This window comes from Acipenser ruthenus, chromosome 1 (assembly GCF_902713425.1).
Source record: "Acipenser ruthenus chromosome 1, fAciRut3.2 maternal haplotype, whole genome shotgun sequence".
NCBI classification, from domain to species: domain Eukaryota; kingdom Metazoa; phylum Chordata; class Actinopteri; order Acipenseriformes; family Acipenseridae; genus Acipenser; species Acipenser ruthenus.
In genome coordinates, this window is record NC_081189.1 from 2,858,397 (window position 1) to 2,878,451 (window position 20,055).

At 44.2% G+C, this 20,055-nt stretch overlaps 1 protein-coding gene across 6 annotated transcripts in view; it reads right to left on the reverse strand.

Moving 5' to 3' along the window:
• Positions 1 to 20,055, reverse strand: part of LOC117403888 (AP-4 complex accessory subunit RUSC2-like) — a 44,059-nt gene that overhangs the window by 15,458 nt on the left and 8,546 nt on the right. For 5 of the 6 annotated variants that reach the window (XM_059029499.1, XM_059029432.1, XM_059029370.1 and 2 more), the window contains exon 2: positions 729 to 2,898. In XM_059029499.1, the coding sequence (XP_058885482.1) occupies positions 729 to 2,778 (2,050 nt within the window). In that variant the 5' untranslated portion in view covers positions 2,779 to 2,898. Of the gene's footprint in view, positions 1 to 728; positions 2,899 to 7,056; positions 7,290 to 20,055 lie in introns of those variants that run through there. The other variant, XM_059029265.1, reaches the window with a different exon arrangement.

The window sequence follows — 20,055 nt, forward strand, 5'->3', positions numbered from 1 at the left end:
AACAGAATCAATAGGGCTCAAGAAGTCAAGATACTGTATATACTATATGTATATATTATCTTAGACCTACACAATGGCAGTAATTGCTATTATGCTTATTTAGAACCATTGCAATACTTACAGTATGCTCAACAGTTCCACATCTTGCTTCCCCACTTTGTATAAACAAACATCTTAAATACAATCTTCATAATTTCAGCAAGATAAAGCAGTCTGTTTAGTACAGTCACTGAGTCACAAAGATAAAGCTAATCTTACATCCCTGCTGATTTACAATAGCTAAACCACTTCGTACAGTCTCAAGGTCCAGACCGTTCTACATGTAATACTCACATAGGAAGCGTTTCAATAATTCATTTGACGTAACATGAAACTAAACTTTAACCATTTCCGACCTACAACTTGAAAGAAAATGTACCTACCAGGAACATACTGTACATAAACATAACATCTATCAGAGCTATCTGTATCACGATTACCATAACCAAGCTGCATTGTATGTGCATAGAAACAGGACAGACAGAGAAACAGGTTCCTCCAAATATCCCCACATTGGATACAACAAGTAAAAATAGAAGTGTGATGCACGTATGTTCATAAAGACAGAGAGAGAGACAGAGAATCTTCAAACATCCTGAAATTCTGATACCAGCGGGGGTGAAGATAATCAATAAAGTATAAAAAGACCCTTTCGCGTTACACTGCCAGCTACCCAATGAGACTCTTACCTTCTGCTTTAGCCCGGGTCTCCCTGGCAGATCTGGGGGAGTCACAAAGTGGTCTAGGGGGCCCCTGCTGAAGGGGGTTTCCTCCCCCGGAGGAGGTGATGAGGTCACAGCTGCCCTGGCTGTAGCAGCGCACAAAGGGCATGGGCAGCAGGCTGTGGCTCTCCCCAGTGTGGCGGGGGAGCTGGAGCTCGCCGACTGGGGAGAACTCCAAGGAAGAGGAGTCTGTGCTGGTCCTCAGAGGCGGGGAGCCTCCTCCCACGCTGCTGCTCTTCTTCTTGCTGCGGGCGATCTCTGCGAAAGAGGTGACGCGACGGGGAGGGGAGGAGCGGTGCGAGGAGGAGCAGTGTGAGGCGCTCTCACTGAGCTTGACCGGGCAGCTCAGCATACGTTCCAGAGTGCCCAGTCGAGAGGAGGGAGACTTGTCCAGGTTGCGGTCGTAGCTCCTGGACCGTGGTCTCCCACTGCTCATGTTGGGAGGAGAGACGTTGACATAGACTTGACCCTCAATGACGTTCCTGGACATTTCTGAGCCCTGCGTGTGTTCCTCTTCCTCCACCTCTTTCTCCGGCTGCTCTTCTTTCATCACCTCTTGGTTGTCTTCCGGCTTCTGGAAGAGGTAGTACTCTGTGGGCTGGCTGGGGCTACTCTTGGTGTGCTCCTCCGAGCAGCTGGTGATGGAAGACCCAGCAGGGCTCGGGGAGGACTGGGAAGACAGGTCGCAGGTCACCAGTTTGTAGTAGTTCTGGGTGGCCACCACCAGGCGAGCTTGGCTCTGGAAGCAGGAGGTGAGGTCCGAGCCCTCAGACAGGCAGGGCCCGCCGCCACAGTGGAGGTGGTAAGAGTTGCAGTTGGCGTCCAGACCCTGTGGACTCTGCTGCTGCTGTTGGTGTTTGTGATGGCAGCTGCAGGTCTTGCTGCCCTGCTCCTGGCAGGAGTCCTCCCTGGGTTCAGTAGGGGATGTGTGCAGGTCCAGGTAGAAGGCTCCCCCAGCTTCCAAGTGGCTGCAAACAGAGGAAGCGCAGGACTGGTCCCCGGAGTTCAGGTTCAGGGGCTTGGAAGGCCCACCATTGTTCATCTTGTTGTAGATGGCGCTGAAGTTGACCAGCACCCCATCTGAACTGTTGCAGGAGGAGTCGCTGATGTAGCCCATCTGCTGGTCCGTCATCTCCGAGGGGTCAGAGAAGCTGTAGAAGCAGCAATGGCAGCGTTGGGAGGAAGACGCCAGAGGGAAGTCTGAGCTGGAGCAGCAGCTGCAGGCCCGGCTCCGCTGTCCGTTCCTCAGCTGGTCCTCGTCGTCGGGAGGGCTGGCGTTCCACTCCTGCTCCCCGCAGTCCATGGACAGCGTGGAGCCGCTGCTGCCGTGCCGTCGTTGACAGTCATATCCCATAATATCCAGGCACTCCGACGGCCGTTCTGCATTTTTAGAAACAGCGGTGACATTGTTGGCAGCGTGGTTGGTCTCACCAACTTCCTGCCCCTCAGCTATGACCGGTCTGCCAGCCACGCAATTCCAGGTCTTGTGCGCTACCCCAACTCCGTTGTGCAATAGGAAAGGCTCTGGAGCAAATGTAAGGTCATGCAGATGGAAGGAAGACTGCTTGCCTGTGTGGGTGTTGCTGTTACCGTGAAGATGGAAGGAAGAGTCCTCCAGGTAGCCATCCAGACTGTTGTCTTCTACTTCTTCCTCGGAGTTCAGGAGAAAGGGGTTGTGCCGTTGTTGGTTGGCTTTGGCTACTGGGTCCCTGCTCTTGGACTGAGAGGACGGTTCCTCTGAGTTATTGGAGGAGGAGAAAGAAGAGGAGTCGCTGACAAAACTGCCCCTGCCACTGCCGCTGGAGGTCTGGATCAGGCTGCTGTAAACCAGCGCCTCCTTCTGCTGGACATCCTGCTCAGGCAGGGAGGTGGTGCGTGTCAGCCCCAGATCAGACTGGCAGAAGGTGCTAGCCCGCTTGACAGAGCCACAGCACTGCCTGTCCGGGATCTGGCAATGCACCAGAGGGATGTGATGGACAATTAGGGTCTCCCCTGACAGTTTGGGAGGGCTGTCCATTCTGTCTCTGTTGCCAGTTCAGATTGCCAGCCCAGTGTGAGGATCCACACATCGGGGACCTTGGGACAGTGGGTTCCAATACGTCATGGCAAAGAGGTCATCGGGGCGTTGGCCAAACATCTAAAAAGGGAAATGCAGATATGTAGAATTAAGTAGGGGAACACGCTCTGTACATCATAATTAGTCTGTATACAGGGGTCTATGAAAAATTTAGGAATTCACAGTTTATGTCTCCAGTAACAATAGGTAACAGCAATTTATAAGTGACAATAAGTAATAAACTATCAGGAATATTTCTAGCAAAATATGTGATTAACATTTTTGCTTGATTGCTTGTCTTTGCGATACATGATTTGTTATATAACACATCTCCAGGACCACTGTATGGGTTAAATTAAAAAGAGGACAAGCTTCAGCCTTCGTACTGAATGAACAGTTGGTGAGACACGGCTCAATGTGCCGCCTGTTACTGTAAAAACACACAACAAGATCCTGCTCAGATTAAACCAAGACACAAAGAAATTACTTCTGACCCAACTTCTTATATCACTGTGTCTTTGGTTTGAATCGTAGATGACTCTTCCAAGGTCCTGGCAGGTGATATTTGCACATTTTTTAAACATTAAAAAAAAAAAAAAACTATAGAGGAACCTCTAAAACTACTTAGGTGTATTTGTGGTTGTACATAACAGAACTTTAGTGTACAGGGATAGATATGAAAAAATAAATGTACTATAATTAGCATCCTATGCCAGTACATTATCATACTACCTTTCAGTTCTAGCCACTAGACCACACTGCCTCCCTGTACCTCAGCTATAACCACTAGACCACACTGCCTCCCAGTACCTCAGCTCTAACCACTAAATCACACTGCCTCCCAGTCCCTCAACTCTAACAATTAGACCACACTGCCTCCCAGTACCTCAGCTCTAACCACTAAATCACACTGCCTCCAAGTCCCTCAACTCTAACCATTAGACCTCACTGCCTCCCAGCCCCTCAGCTCTAACCACTACACCACACTGCCTCCCAGTCCCTCAGCTCTAACAACTAGATCACATTGCTTCCCAATCCCTCAGCTCTAACCATTAGACCACACTGCCTCCCAGTAACCCAGCTCTAACCACCTGACCACACTGCTTTCTAGTCCTTCCGCTGTAAAAACAAGGCAACACAGAAATCTTAAGACAATAAAGAGGCTTTTAAGACCTCTCTGCTACTTAATTACAATGTGGGCAAAGTAGTTGTTTGTTTTTACTCAAATTATAAAACACATCTGAGCCTGATCCCCAGCATGTTCTTATCTCTGTGTGAAGACTTCAGTAATTTAAATATAGGATCAAGACTTGTAAACACAGGGCAGCCGTGTGGATTAGTGGTCAGGGCAGCAGTGTGGAGTAGTGGTCAGGGCAGCAGTGTGGAGTAGTGGTTAGGGCAGCAGTGTGGAGTAGTGGTCAGGGCAGCAGTGTGGAGTAGTGGTCAGGGCAGCAGTGTGGAATAGTGGTGAGGGCAGCAGTGTGGAGTAGTAGTTAGGGAAGCAGTGTGGAGTAGTGGTCAGGGCAGCAGTGTGGAGTAGTTGTTAGGGCAGCAGTGTGGAGTAGTGGTCAGGGCAGCAGTGTGGAGTAGTGGTCAGGGCAGCAGTATGGAGTAGTGGTCAGGGCAGCAGTGTGGAGTAGTGGTTAGGGCAGCAGTGTGGAGTAGTGGTCAGGGCAGCAGTGTGGAGTAGTGGTTAGGGCTCTGGACTCTTGACCGGAGGGTCGTTGGTTCAATCCCAGGTGGGGGGACACTGCTGCTGTACCCTTGAGCAAGGTACTTTACCTAGATTGCTCCCGTAAAAACACAACTGTATAAATGGGTAATTGTATGTAAAAATAATGTGATATCTTGCAACTTTTGTAAGTCGCCCTGGATAAGGGCATCTGCTAAGAAATAAATAATAATAATAACAATAATAATAATAATAATAACAATAATAATAATAATAATAATAATAATAATAATAATAATAATAATAATAATAATAATAATAATAAACACATCCAAACACACAACTGCAGGGACTGATGAGTTCACAATTCTTCACGTCTTGTCCCATTCCAAAAATATATCCATCCATAACTTGAAACAAACACTCCTTCGTGAATTCTGTAGAAATCAAGCCAAGGAGACAAACGTTTCATCTGATGAGAGCAGCCACACCAGTGGAGTCTCTGCACTCACCCCTGTGAGCCCAGCACACTGAGTGTAGTGTGATGAAGCATGGTCACAATAACAGGATTAGCTGAAGCTGAGAGTCAATGTGCTGCAGCTCTCTGACAATCACCCTGAGAACCCAGAGCTTTCGATGGGACTAAAGGGGGACACTGCACCCCAGCACTCTTAATACCATATCTGAATTACAACAATGATACTGAAAGAAGAATGTGATACTAGCATCGGCATTCACCAACCAAAATGAGAATAATACAAAATCAACACGGATGGTTTTCTTTGTTTTTGTGACAGGTTATTCATGCTACATATTAAAAGTTAAGAACAAGAGGAGGCCAATCGAACCATCGATTCTTGTTCAGTTCCTAGCTTATTGTTCCCAGAAAGACATCCAGACGGCTCTTGAAGGATCCCAAGGAATCAGCTGTAACAAACCATTCCATACACAGACCACTCTGTGTGGAAAAGTGTCTCCTACCCTCCATCCTGAATCTGTCTCCACATCAACTGCCAAATGTGTCCTCAGATCATTTGACAAAACAAGCTTATACTGTCGACAGAAAAAAGAAACCAAAACAGTATGTCCTTCAACAGTAACGTTTTATCCAAACTGGACAATTCTGCCTCCATAACACCATTCTCTTGTCACTAAACAAAACAAAGCCACAGAGGTTCACAAATCCAACAATGACTGTTTGTTTAGAAACACTAGAGACGGAATACAGAACCTCTAACATGTTCTGCCAAATACCGAAATAACAGAGCGCTTTGTTGGCCATCAGTTACACCCTGTCTTCACCTCACTGCTCAGAGCAAGAAAGCGGTATTTATATTCTGTGAATGGTGTTGTGCAGGGTTGGACGAGAATGGCATTTTCAATTATCGATTATTGGCTAGCTCAGATAATCATGATTGTCTTAAATCTTGTTTTAACTCCCATTAATTGAGACTTTCTCCTTAGTTGAGTTCTTCCTCTGTGGCACAGCAGAAGCCCTGCTGCTGTAAATAGTGTGTGTGGGAATGTAAGGTTGGCAGGGATGGGGTTAAATCTGTCCCTGCCAGCAATCACAGGTGTGACCATTCCCCAATTAGGTAGTTGATGCTGTGGGGAGTGGCCACATGAATATAAAAAGGAAGCAAAATCCTTTGTTTGTTTGTTTGGCTGTTTGGTTGCGTGCGTGCGTGCGTGCGTGCGTGCGTGCGTGCGTGCGTGCGTGCGTACGCTGTGATTTTTGTGCTGTTTGGTAGCTGTAGTGAAGCTAATGCCCAGCCTACAAGTGATGTATTCTTTTGTTTGAACATTTTATTTTCAACGTTTTTGGCTTCCCTCACCCTTCTTACAGAGCATGTAGCATGTAAACAAAACCAGTGTATCAATTTAACACCTGCCAATATTTTAAAAGGTGCTTTTTAAAAGGCTCAAAAGCAGCTAACAAATCTAGCAACAACTGATTGTGTTATTTTTGGAATAAATTGATTTCATAGGGTCCCAGCAAGCCTGCCTAGACAAGGGTTGCTGTCTATTCTCTGATACCGGTGAGTGCAGGCTTCAGCTGGTTTGTCTTGATGGTTGCAGGGTGCTATTTATCAGTGATACAGTATACAGAACAATACTGTACAGAACAAGTCTGTAAAGAGGCTCACAAACAAACTGATATGGTTGAAAAGAAGGCCCACAATCTAGTCTATACGGCCCCAGTAGAAACACTACAAGCGTCCTAAATATGCTCACCTGTCTAATATTAGACCCCAGTGAGAACGAGGACACTGCCCTTTAAGCCTCCTCATCTGAAATGCCTGACAAGTTTATCCCAAGTCAAAGCCAACACTCTCTTCTATGCATCTGTCTGCTGGCATTTGCAGCACCAGCTCTCATGAAGCAAAGATATCACAGCATCAATGAGTTGTGACAATTCAAAATATATCAAGAATATTCCTGGCATTTACTGTAAGAGCCCCCAATTGGTGATCTAGAATACCAAGCTCTGATCACAGCCCCCTGTTCTGTTTCTCAAAGAAGGGGGGATGGGGTGAGGGGGCAGTCCCACTCCCAGCCTGCCTTACCTTCAATCTGGCTGCGTTTGGTCTTAATTCTTTAATGTAAGTACATCTTCAGTCGCCCACTCTGTCGCGTCAGTACAGAACAGTGCATCACAGCATCCCACACATCTCCCTCTGCACAGAATGCAGGGCTGTTATCCCTCTCTCTATCTTTCTCTCCAGCTCTTTCTCTCTCTTAGTCTAACAGCTGGGTCTCTGATATTGCAGAGGTAATGCGCATTCTCCTTCCATACAGCCCCCCCCCCCCCCCACACACACACACACAAGCAAGACAGGCAGAGAGAGAGAGAGAGAGAGAGAGAGAGAGAGAGAGAGAGAGAGAGAGAGAGAGAGAGAGAGAGAGAGAGAGAGAGAGAGAGAGAGAGAGAAACACACAGTATCAACACACAAAAACAGAAGTAACTCTGGCTGTAAAAGATTTGAATAACATATTTAGAAAAGCAGCAGAAAAATCTAAATTAAAAATAGTAAATCGGAAAAACAACCAAAAGAATAAATTCAAAGAAAAGTGGTTTGATGAAGAATGTAAAACTAGAAGGGAAAAACTAAGACAGCTATCCAATCAAAAACATAAAGATCCAGACAGCCCAGATTTACGCCTCAGATACTGTGAGGCACTGAATCAATACAAACACACTCTAAGAAATAAAAAACAAGACCATATTAATAAACAACTCAGCGAAATTGAGGAGTCAATAAACCAAAATCATTTTTGGGAAACCTGGAACAACCTAAATTCAACAAAAAAAGAAGAATTGGCCATCCAAAATGGAAACATTTGGAAAAAACATTTTGAAAACCTTTACAAAGAAATACAAAACAAAGAACAAAAAACTCAAAATGCCATTTGTGAAAAACTAAAAAATTTAGAATCCTGTATTAAGGACAATCAGAACCCCCTCGACACCCCAATCACGGTGGAGGAGCTGAGTGATAAACTCAAGGCCCTCAAATCAAAAAAAGCAAGTGGACCTGACAGCATCAACGCTGAGATGCTCAAACACAGCAGCCCCAAGCTGCAGGAGGCCCTGCTCAAACTCCTCAATCTTGTACTGAGAGCTGGGTATTTCCCTGAGACCTGGAACCAAGGGCTTATAACACCCATATATAAAAGTGGAGACAAATTCGACCCCAATAACTACCGGGGCATCTGTGTGAGCAGTAATCTGGGGAAGGTGTTCTGCAGTATCATTAACGCCCGGATACTGGCCTTCCTTACCGAACACAGTGTCCTGAGTAAGAGTCAGATTGGATTTCTACCAAAACACCGCACTTCTGATCATGTTTACACCCTACACACCCTAATCAATAAACACGTCCATCAAACTAATAAAGGAAAAATATTCGCTTGCTTTATAGACTTTAAAAAGGCATTTGATTCAATTTGGCATAAAGGACTATTTCTTAAACTTCTTCAAAGTGGTGTAGGGGGTAAAGTCTATGACATCATAAAATCGATGTACTCAGAAAATAAGTGTGGTGTGAAAATTGGCAACAAAAGAACAGAATTCTTCACACAAGGGCGTGGGGTGAGACAGGGCTGCAGTCTGAGCCCAACACTGTTCAACATCTATATCAATGAGCTGGCCACAGTGTTGGAGCAGTCTGCAGCCCCTGGCCTCACTCTACATGACACTGAAGTCAAGTTTCTGCTCTATGCAGATGACCTGGTCCTGCTGTCACCCACAGAGCAGGGGCTGCAGCAGAGCCTGGCACTGCTAGAGCAGTACTGTCAGACCTGGGCCCTGGCAGTAAACATGAACAAGACCAGAGTCATGATATTCCAGAAGAAAGCCAGATCTCAGGGAAATAAGTACCACTTCACTCTAGGTAACACCACCCTAGAGCACACCAGCAGCTACACATACCTGGGTCTGACCATCAGTGCGTCAGGGAGCTTTAACCTGGCAGTGAATGCACTAAAGGAGAAAGCACGCAGGGCTTTTTATGCCATAAAGAGGAGGCTCTACAATATAAATCCCCCCGTCAAAATTTGGCTCAAAATTTTTGAAAGTGTAATTCAGCCAATTGCTCTCTATGGCAGTGAAGTGTGGGGTCCAATCACCAACCAGGACTACACAAAATGGGACAAACACCCCACAGAAACCCTGCATGCAGAGTTCTGTAAAAACATCATGAGATTACAAAGAAAAACACCAAACAATGCATGCAGGGCTGAATTAGGCCTTTATCCATTGATTATTAACATCCAAAAAAGAGCATTAAAATACTGGATTCATCTAAAAACTAGTGACCCAAACTCACTCCATCATAAAGCCCTGCAATACCAAGAGCTCAGCCCAGAAAAGAGTCCCCTCAGCCAGCTGGTCCTGAAGCTCACTGAGCTGAGCAACACTGACATCAGTCAGCTTCAGGACAGCACTGCAAAAACAATTCCAATTAGTGTCAACCAAATTATAAAACACCTGAAACACTCCTATCTGGACCATTGGGATACAAACACTAAAACACAAAACAAACTAGAGTGCTATCGAACCCTAAATAGAAATTACACCCTGGCAGAATACCTGGTAACTGTCAGAAACACAAAGCAGAGGCAGATCCTGACCAAATACCGGCTCAGTGACCACAACCTGGCCATTGAAAAAGGCCGACAGAGGCAAACCTGGCTGGCCAGGGAGAACAGGCACTGTGGTCACTGTGAGACAGGAGAGGTCGAGACAGAGATTCACTTCCTGGCACACTGTGAAAAATATAAAAACATAAGGGACATTTTCTTCCCCAAATTCTGTGATTTAGTCCCAGAATTCCCAAAAATGTGTGATACCCAGAAGCTGTCAATCCTGCTGGGGGAAGACAAACACACAGCCAGACTGGCTGGTCAATACGTGGAGACCTGTCATAGCCTGAGGGACAGACCGTGAACACGTCACACTAGAGAGGGAAAAGAGAGAGGGAGGGAGGGAGGGATTCTGTTTAATATAGAAAGAGGGAGGGAGGGAGGGAGGGGGTATTGTTTAATTGAGGGGGGATTCTGTTTAATAGAGGGAGGGAGGGGGATTCTGTTTAATATAGAGGGGGGAAGGGGGTACTGTTTGATATAGAGGGGAAGGGAGGGATTCTGTTTACTGTATTAATATAGAGGGAGGAGGGATACTGTTAGTATTAAGAAAAATTCTTTGTCTGTATATTTGAGTTGGTTATGCCATGTATGTGCTTTGGCAACACAATTATTTTTATTGTCATGCCAATAAAGCCAATTTGAATTTGAATTTGAATTTGAGAGAGAGAGAGATGGCGCTCTCTTTCTCACACACACACACATTCCCAGGGCTGTCAGTCAAATCAGCTCTCTCCCCTCCTACAGTGCAGAGTTCTGGAACACTGGACACCGACATGCGCACTGGGCAGGCCCAGGATTCCGGAATGTGTCTTGGGATTAGACTGAGGGAGAGAGTGGCATGGAGGAGAGAGAGAGAGAGAGAGAGAGAGAGAGAGAGAGAGAGAGAGAGAGAGAGAGAGAGAGAAACAGGAATGTGATAGAGAGTAGATAGGGAAGGAGAGAGGTTAAGAGCCATACACAGGGAGTGGAACTGGAAAAGAAGGGAATTGGGAGAGATGGATGAGAGAGGGATGTAAAGAGTGGTAGGTGACTCTTCACTTTCAGTAACCAGGCAAGGTGTAGAGGACAAATTTAGCTTGAATATAACATACTGGTGGGGCCACACGTATTGTAAAGGACTGCATTCAATTTTGATCCCCACACTACAAAAAGGAGGTTTTGTCTTTTGAGAGAGTCCAGCGAAGAGCAACAACACAAATCCAAAGACAAGAGTTATTAAGATGGGTCGAGGGAACTAAATCGATTTAGTACAAGAAACTAAGTCAAGTAGACAAACGTTGCAGTACACAAGCAGCCATTCTTGAAATCCCATGAACACACAGATTTAACATCACCCAAAAAAACCCACACAGTACCAATTAGCATTAGTGCTCCGTTTGTCGCTCAATAGAGAAACTAAAGTATTGATCTACTGCCACTTTCTCAGAAAAGGATACATTCATAAATCTGCTTTTAAAGCAATGACGTTGCAGTCTTGGCATGACTAAGCTGTGTGTAGTGGTGGTACAGTATCTCAGGTCTATTTCTGGATCCAGTGCAAATTCAGGAGGCCCCAGCTAATTCCCTTTACCTGACTCTTTAAGAAACACCATGCTGCAAGTACCAGAATGCATTACAGAGTGTGAGTTACAAACCCGTCCTCAGTCCCAGTGAACATGGAGCATTACGGTCACCCTACAGTAGCTCAATATAAATAAATAAAAAAACATACAGTCTGTCACGGCTAAAATGCCTCAATGTATTCAATCTGTTCCAGGAAGCTTCAGAGCAGAGATATTGCACAGTACATCTGTCCTGATAACAGCAGCATATCCTGTACTCTTATCTGTCAGCCATTTTGAGTCTGTGTTTAGCCAAAGGATGGAAGTGTCAGTTGTGTAAGAGCTGTAACACAGCAGCACTGTCAGTCTGCTTGACTATTCATAGCTCTTCTCACGCTAAAGCACCCCACAGGGAGCTAGCGTGCATGCACAGCCTTATTCAGAGACACGCAAAACAAGCACAGCCTGCCTTTGTGATGGAGAGGGCTGAGGGGGGTGGGGCATTATTGGAAAGCGGAATTATTTAAAAAGCAAATTACTGTACTCAGGATCTCTGCAGTTTGCAGTAAGTGGGTCACTCTATAGGTCTGTACTGTACTGCCCCTAAGCGAGAAAGCACGCTTTTAACAAGGAGACCTGTGATTGTTTTTAGTGTTCATGATAATTGCTCAATTTGCAGTGCTGGTGAATGCAGTCTTCCATGTTTATCTGCAGAGCAGGGTTAGCATCCCCAGCTTACCCAGAGCACCCCGACTCCCTCCCCACTGTCCTGTGGTTATTGGACAGGATAGCACTTCAGTGGATAACGAAGCAGTTCAGTCTTCATACCCATCGTTTCTGCTGCCTCTCTTTTTGAGACAGCTTGCAGAGGCTCTGTGGGTAGCTATTGCTCAAGGCAGGCAAAAAACTTGAATAGCAAATAGCAACTCAGCATTTGCTATTCAAGCAATGGGAAGTTAAAACAAAACAAAAGTTCTGATCCATCCAGGCTTGGTCAGGAGTTGCAGTATTCACCCATGCAGACACTCTCTCTGAGTTCCTGATTGAACTGACTCTAGCAGCCAGTGCTGCACTCATATTCATGTGGTCAGGTTAAATTGGCAATCAGTTTACCAATTTAACCTGACCACAATCCTCACATGTTTTTCTGTTTATGCACGGATGTTTAATCTCACCCCTGCCAACCTCACAAATACACTTTATTTGTCACAAGCACCCACAACACAACAGATGTGTACAAGCAGTGGGAGGTCCTTGTACTGTATGATCTTTAAATAGGTCTGGTATGTGTGTGGAACTATAGGTGTGCTGTTTTATCTGAAAGACTACAGTAGATGACTGTGCAGACTGATGCATTAGACTCTGTTATTCTCTTGTTGAACACGCAGAAATCCAAAGACTCTTCATTCTCATAGTGACTCACTGTGCTCTGCTGTATACAGTGCAGGAAGGGGATCAATAAACCAAAGACTCTTCATTCTCATAGTCACTCACTGTGCTCTGCTGTATACAGTGCAGGAAGAGGATCAATAAACCAAAGACTCTTCGTTCTCATAGTCACTCACTGTGCTCTGCTGTATACAGTGCAGGAAGGGGGACCAATAAACCAAAGACTCTTCATTCTCATAGTCACTCACTGTGCTCTGCTCTATACAGTGCAGGAAGAGGATCAATAAACCAAAGACTCTTCATTCTCATAGTCACTCACTGTGCTCTGCTGTATACAGTGCAGGAAGAGGATCAATAAACCAAAGACTCTTCATTCTCATAGTCACTCACTGTGCTCTGCTGTACACAGTGCAGGAAGGAGGACCAATAAACCAAAGACTCTTCATTCTCATAGTCACTCACTGTGCTCTGCTGTATACAGTGCAGGAAGAGGATCAATAAACCAAAGACTCTTCATTCTCATAGTGACTCACTGTGCTCTGCTGTATACAGTGCAGGAAGAGGATCAATAATCCAAAGACTCTTCATTCTCATAGTCACTCACTGTGCTCTGCTGTATACAGTGCAGGAAGAGGATCAATAAACCAAAGACTCTTCATTCTCATAGTCACTCACTGTGCTCTGCTCTATACAGTGCAGGAAGAGGATCAATAAACCAAAGACTCTTCATTCTCATAGTCACTCACTGTGCTCTGCTGTATACAGTGCAGGAAGAGGATCAATAAACCAAAGACTCTTCATTCTCATAGTCACTCACTGTGCTCTGCTCTATACAGTGCAGGAAGGGGGATCAATAAACTGGAATCAATAACTGATTGGTGCCTCATTAAGACTGGCTATTTTTATCGGTCGAGGGTTAGCAAAAAAACTGTCAGGAAAAAAATAAATAAAACACTACCAAGTGAAATTGCAGTCTGGTGCTTTACAAACAAATTAAACCAGTGTGCTAAACTGCAGTGCAGTGGGTTGGCCATTGAAATCCACTGCCAAGCAAATGTACTGTACATCCTCTAAAATAGTGCATGGGGGATTTTTCTAAACTGATGATGCCTCATGCTCATCCAGAACATGTCCATTTGGTGAGCTACCACTCTACCTTTGGAAGAAAGACAAGTGTACGTCCATAACTCCGTCCTACGATTTACAGTAAGACTAAAAAAAACAATAACACAGCAGTAAAAACTGGACAGCGACTGAAAGGCTACAGCCAATACTATCCGAGGCTATGATGAAGTTTGGAAAAGATGGTGCAGAATCCAGGCTGTTTTCGTGTTAACCAAAACAATTAATCAAGAGAGATGTCTTTTGTCTATCCCTAAAGAATTTGCCAAAAAATTCCTCTCCATTCGTAACTTGCACACAGCTGGAAAACACGTGTTCCTTTGCTTTCTGAAATGGAAAGCTGTTTATAAGTCAGTGTTATTCAGAGGGCAGGCTGTCCTGTCCTTGATGTGCATCCCATGGTGATGTGCATCCCATGGTGACAGTTTAAAAATCTAGATCCTTCTAATACAAAAACATGTGAATCTATATTCATCAAGCCCAAGGGTCCACCGTTACCATTTACTACGCGTGCAGAAATCTTGCATCTCGGTTTGTTTATCTTTTAAGACAGTTGCTGTCTGTCTGTAGTTATTTATATACAGTCCATACAGTAGGCATGGCTGCAGCTGCTGATGCTTGTAGCTGGCTCTTGTGCAGTGCTGTCCTCAGTCAACTGTTGCACAAGATAACCAGTGAACACACATACAGAGGGTCCTCATAACCTAGTAAAAGCATTGCAACGTGTAATAAAGCATAGTGAAGACATTGCTAAGCACTGCAAAGCCCATGGAGGTAACGTAAAGCATATTAAAAAAAAAAAACATAAAAACATTGCCAAACCAATATATAACCATGGGGAAAGCACAGGAAGACTGCACATATTCTATGGTAATCTTTTTTAATGGTATAGCCAAATGCAGTCTGAAACATCTATAGAAAGCTGGCAGTATATGCTAAAGGTTTGTATTGATACAAAATCAACCCAGGTATCGTGATCTCCATGTGACAGACAGACAGGTCCAGGATTTGTTATTTCCTTAAAAGCATCTTGAAATCTCCCCATATTTACTGGTGTTTATGTTCGTTCTTAATATAACTGATGATATATACCCTTTGTTGCAATCGTTTATACTGCAGTAAGGTGGAGCTGGAAAGCCAACATCTGGTGGCATGCTACAGTAAATAAACAAAACAAACACACTAATAACAGCATGTTCCCTGAAAGCAAACTAGGCTTGTAAATGAATCCAACGTTTGTTTCATTTTTTAAAAATTAAACTCTCATCAGTGCTGGTGCAATATCCTTTAGCTTTTTTATGTCCCAATTGCTGCATGCAGTGTTGTGCTGAAGAAATAATAAGGAAAATAACCTTTAGCTGTGCCGGCGCCTCCAGTATTGAATACATTGAACATGATATAAAGCAGACGCAGTGAGATGCAGTTGCGGTTTGAGGAGCCCTGATGGGAGTTGCATCATAACTAATATTGAAAGCCTGTACAAGAGGTGTGTCAGATTCTGCTGCAGGTGTACATTATATTGTAGAATTGAAGGAAAGCTTACTAAAGCCTAATGAGAAAAGTGCACAGTAAAAACTTTTAAGAATGGTCACTTTGCCATTCCGCCATGTAATGTAAACACACACAAATGAATTGTAACTGATGATATTGATGGATATTGTTACAAATTGGGTGAAGCTGCTTTTGAAGCGTGTGTGCAAGACAAAGCACAACAACCATCACTGGCATTGGAGCTTTTAAGATCTCAGTAATGCTCTCCAGGCAGAATACATGGCCTCACTGATGGTACCCTTCCTTAAAAACTATTTTGAGTAGGGATTCCAGACTGGAAACTGAGAAAAACAAGAACAACTGCACTGCAGTGAAGTAAATGTTTAAGTATAACATGATCTGTAAGCATCACAAGGCCTGCATCTCACCACAACAGTCAAAGACCACACTCTGTACAATAAAGTCAAAGAAAACAAAACTAATTCAAGCAGATGGTTTAAGAAGTCTCTCTGCTCAACTGTACATTATTCTGCAGGGATGGGAATAAGACTCCCATTGCATAGTGGTTTGATCTATTCTATGTCTTACTTTGAGTTTTGGAAGACACACCCGATCTTGTTACCTATACACTGTGTAAAAACTGGAATGAGTGAAGCTGCTATGCAATATAAGTCTTACTTTCATCCCCGATGTTGTTTCACAAATTAGAAGATTCCAGAATTTCCTGGGGACACCCTGGGCAAACTAGGACCCCAGTCTGAGGACGACTGCTGTAGAGTTTTGGCACAGTGGTCACCAGTGGTGCATATCCTTTTTAAATGTATTTATTGAATCTATGCAGCAGGAGCAGGAGCAGGAGCATGTAATGTGATGTACAGGTAACACCTTCTTTAGAACAAAACATCCAATCATCAGACAGCCGCATCAGCATATTACATTATATACATGCATTCAAAAAATAAACAGAACCAACTGGTGCATACATATATTACTGGCACATTCAAAATCACTAATAAGGATTACTGGACAATGGCCTAAGTAAACAGGAAAACAAATATATCCAGATGTTTACAAATTTGTATTAGAAACCAAGTTTCCTTTCCATTTTAGATAACCAGGGGCCACTGGCTGACCCTAGTTTGAATCATCGTGAATCAAAATAAATGCATGTGCTTTTCAATGTGCTTGCATGAGTCACAGGCTGTGCTTGGCTGCTACTTCAAAAAACTGAAAGTGTTGGCTAAGATTATCTAGCCTTTCTTGAACATGTCAAAGTCAAAGACCTCAGTAGTAAGTTCTCTATATCAGTTTGGCAGATTCTTTGTGTCCCTGTACTGAGATCAGATCCCCAGTGCCTACGGTAGCTCTCTAGACTAGAATGAATGTACTCGTTCTCAGATCCCCAGCACTGAGCACTTTCTTGATAGTATTGAAGCATCGAGAATTGACTAGTGTAATGCCTTGTTTGCTGGTGTTTCCACTAATGTTCTTAATAGGTTGCAATACATTCAAAATTCTGCTGCTCGAGTTTTAACAAGAAAAAGACAGCATGACCATAACACCAGTTTTAGCATCTCTCCACTGGTTACCAGTTATAGAATTGACTTTAAGATCTTGCTGCTGACCTTTAAGGCCTTGAACAGGCAACTTGCGGTTTGCTAAAAATGATCTCCTTTCCGTACCACCAAGAACAAAGTTACAAACTATTGTAGATCCTGCCTTTTGTTCTTTGGTCCTTCGTCTGTGGAACTCCCTTCCAAGGTCTATCAGGGACTCAGTCTGTCTCTATGTTTAATCGCGCTTCGAGACTCATTTTTATACATTGGCTTACTGCAATGCATAGATTTTATTGTGTTGATTTATGTATTTGTGTATTTTTCTTTAATGTGAAGTGCTTTGGGATTTCTTCTAATGAAAGGCGCTATACAAAATAAATATATTATACTGTATATTATTATTCCCTGGTTCTCAGGCCCCCAGTACTGCGATATTTAGACTGTACAGTCCTTGGCTTTATTCTCATGAAAAGTCCAGGGTGGGTTGTTTTCTGAGAAGCAAGGCTGAGTCGTTTCAGAGGAAGGGTGTGAGAGCCACTGCTGTCTGTGCGTCTCTCTCTGTGTCTCTCTCAGTCCAGGAAACAGGACATGCAGTACAGACAAGCAGCCTCATTCCAAGCCATCACGCCTCCTTTCACTCGCTGGGGCCTGTTACACTGGGAAACCATAGCAACCCTGGCTCAGGAAAGGGCTGGGCGACAATAAGCTCTTGTTTCATTGCTGGAGTTCTGTAGTAAGTTTGTAAAATACAAAGCCATTGAGCGTGTGAGCCAGCAGACTATACTGTGATGAGAAATGACAGGGTGAGCATAGTCTGACACACAGACACACACACACACACGCACACACACACACACACACACACACAAACACACACACACACACACACACACACACACACACACACAGGCTATACTGTGAGAAGAAATGACAGGGTGAGCATAGTCTGACACACAGACACTCCCACACACACACACACACACACACACACACACACACACAGGCTATACTGAGGAGAAATGACAGGGTGACTAGTCTCCCACACACACACACACACAGTACTGTCCTGATAAAGTACTGTGCCATAGTAAAAGCATAGCAAAGTGTAATAAAGCACAGTGAAATCATGGTAAAGCATAAGTGCCATATGGAACTGCACAGTATAAACATGGGAAAATGGCAAAGTTACTGTGCAAATTTACCATGGTAAACTTTTATAGGGGTGTTCACTTTTTACTTCAATTAAATTAATATTTCAATTAAATATTTAAAACAAAACGTTTTTTAAAATATTTAACACATCATGTTTTGTCTGCATTTGTGCACTCAAGCCCTGAGGAGATAACAGTTATTCCTGACCGGAAATAACATAAACTTCAACTAGACAGGACCGATGGGAAGCTGTCAATGGTTTGGGGAACCCATAAAGAGATAAATAACAGCATGTATCTCTGTGTGAAGAGAGGAAGGAGGCTCAGGCAGGGATTGGTCTGGATAAGATGTTACAGTCACACCTGTCAGCGCTGATAACTGGCTTTTGAAAAACATTTTCTTCTGTCTAATGAGGATGCAATCAGGCTCTCCAGCATGTTCCTCCCACCCTGCAGCCCTGGCGATAAAACTCTAGGAGGCTTTAACAGTTCCACTGAAGAAACACCACACTTCTTTCACCAGCTCTCTCTCACTCTCTGTAGCTAAACTCCCATGCATCGGCAATATGTAGCAAAGTCTGTTTTGCAGCATGGCCCAGGGAGACTTTAGTGAGAAAAAGATCTGTGATTTTTGCAGTCTTGCATACTGAAACACCTGCTAACCAAGCTCATACAATATCAACCCTGTATTAAATCTGTCAGCTCTGCTGGAAAGTGATGGAATATGTACTTGTGGCAAAGTGGTTGCTGAGTAGTACAGGTGCAGAGGTGATGCAGTGCAGGAATAATCACACAAAAGAAACTGTAATCCGGTTTGGAAAAGGGGTCTTTATTTTTGTATAAATCCCGGTCTGGCGACCAAACAATAATCCTCCGGCAATACACACCAATGTGTAAACCTCGGCAGGGAACGATAAGAAGAGTTTGCAAAAACCCAATAAATAATAACGCGTTACTATATTGTAGCTCCTGAATGTGTCTAAGACTTTTGCACAGCAGTGTAAAGGTGTGCAGGTTGTTGTACAACCCTTTTAAAAGTTGACAATAGTAAAAGCAGAATGAAATGTAACATAGCACAGTGAAAGCATGGTAAAGCATAGACAAACATTGTACATTATAGCATATTAAAAAATAAATAAAACCATGGTAAACTATGGCAAACGCATAGCATAGCCATGGGAAAAGCACGGTTGTGTGGTCCGGTGATTAAAGAAAAGGGCTTGTAACCAGGAGGTCCCCCGGTTCAAATCCCACCTCAGCCACTGACTCACTGTGTGACCCTGAGCAAGTCACTTAAACTCCTTGTGCTCTGTCTTTCGGGTGAGACGTTGTTGTAAGTGACTCTGCAGCTGATGCATAGTTCACACACCCTAGTCTCTGTAAGTTGCCTTGGATAAAGGCGTCTGCTAAACAAACAAATAAGAAATAAAAAATACCCTGGTATAAATATAAATCAAAACTGTTTTCCGGGTGTTTTTACTTACGTGGATTGTCAGTGAATAATAATAAGACAGACACTAGGTTTTGACAGAAACGCAGATTTAATTAACACACAGGTGCCGCCACTAGGGTACCATCAATGGTAGCCCTAGTGTCAGATTTAATAAACAACAAAAAAAAAGCTAAAAATAAAAGTTTTCCACACACGGCAAGCGACGTCCCGCTCCAGGAACCTACCTTACGAAACCCTAAACTAACCTAGCTAAGTCCCGGAGTCTTCCCGGAGACTCCAGCCTCTTCCTGACAGCCTCGGCTGGGCAATGCCTTCACAAGAACCTCTGGAGCGGACGCTCTCCTCCTCGGTGTACATGAACACAGAGGCTTTTCTCTCCGTGCCCGTCTGTGTAGCCATGGCATTGGAGTAGCCTCAAACGCTGTCGTTGCTGCGTTCTTAAACAGGCGTAGGCTCCCTGGACAAGCCCTCCCACCCAGTCAGGACCTCCCGGTCAGCTCAGCCCCGGGCAAGCCTTCCTGTTTACTGAGCAGCAGCGCAGCTGAACCAGCGGCAGAGTCCTCCCTGCCACTGCGGTCATTAACAGAACAGTTTCTTTACTGCTGCCTATCAGCTTGCCCGTCTCACTGCGACGGACTTGGGCTGATAAATGTAATCTTGCTGCATTAAAATCCAGTCAGAAGCATCGGTTCCTATAGTAATTGCTCCCGGTACA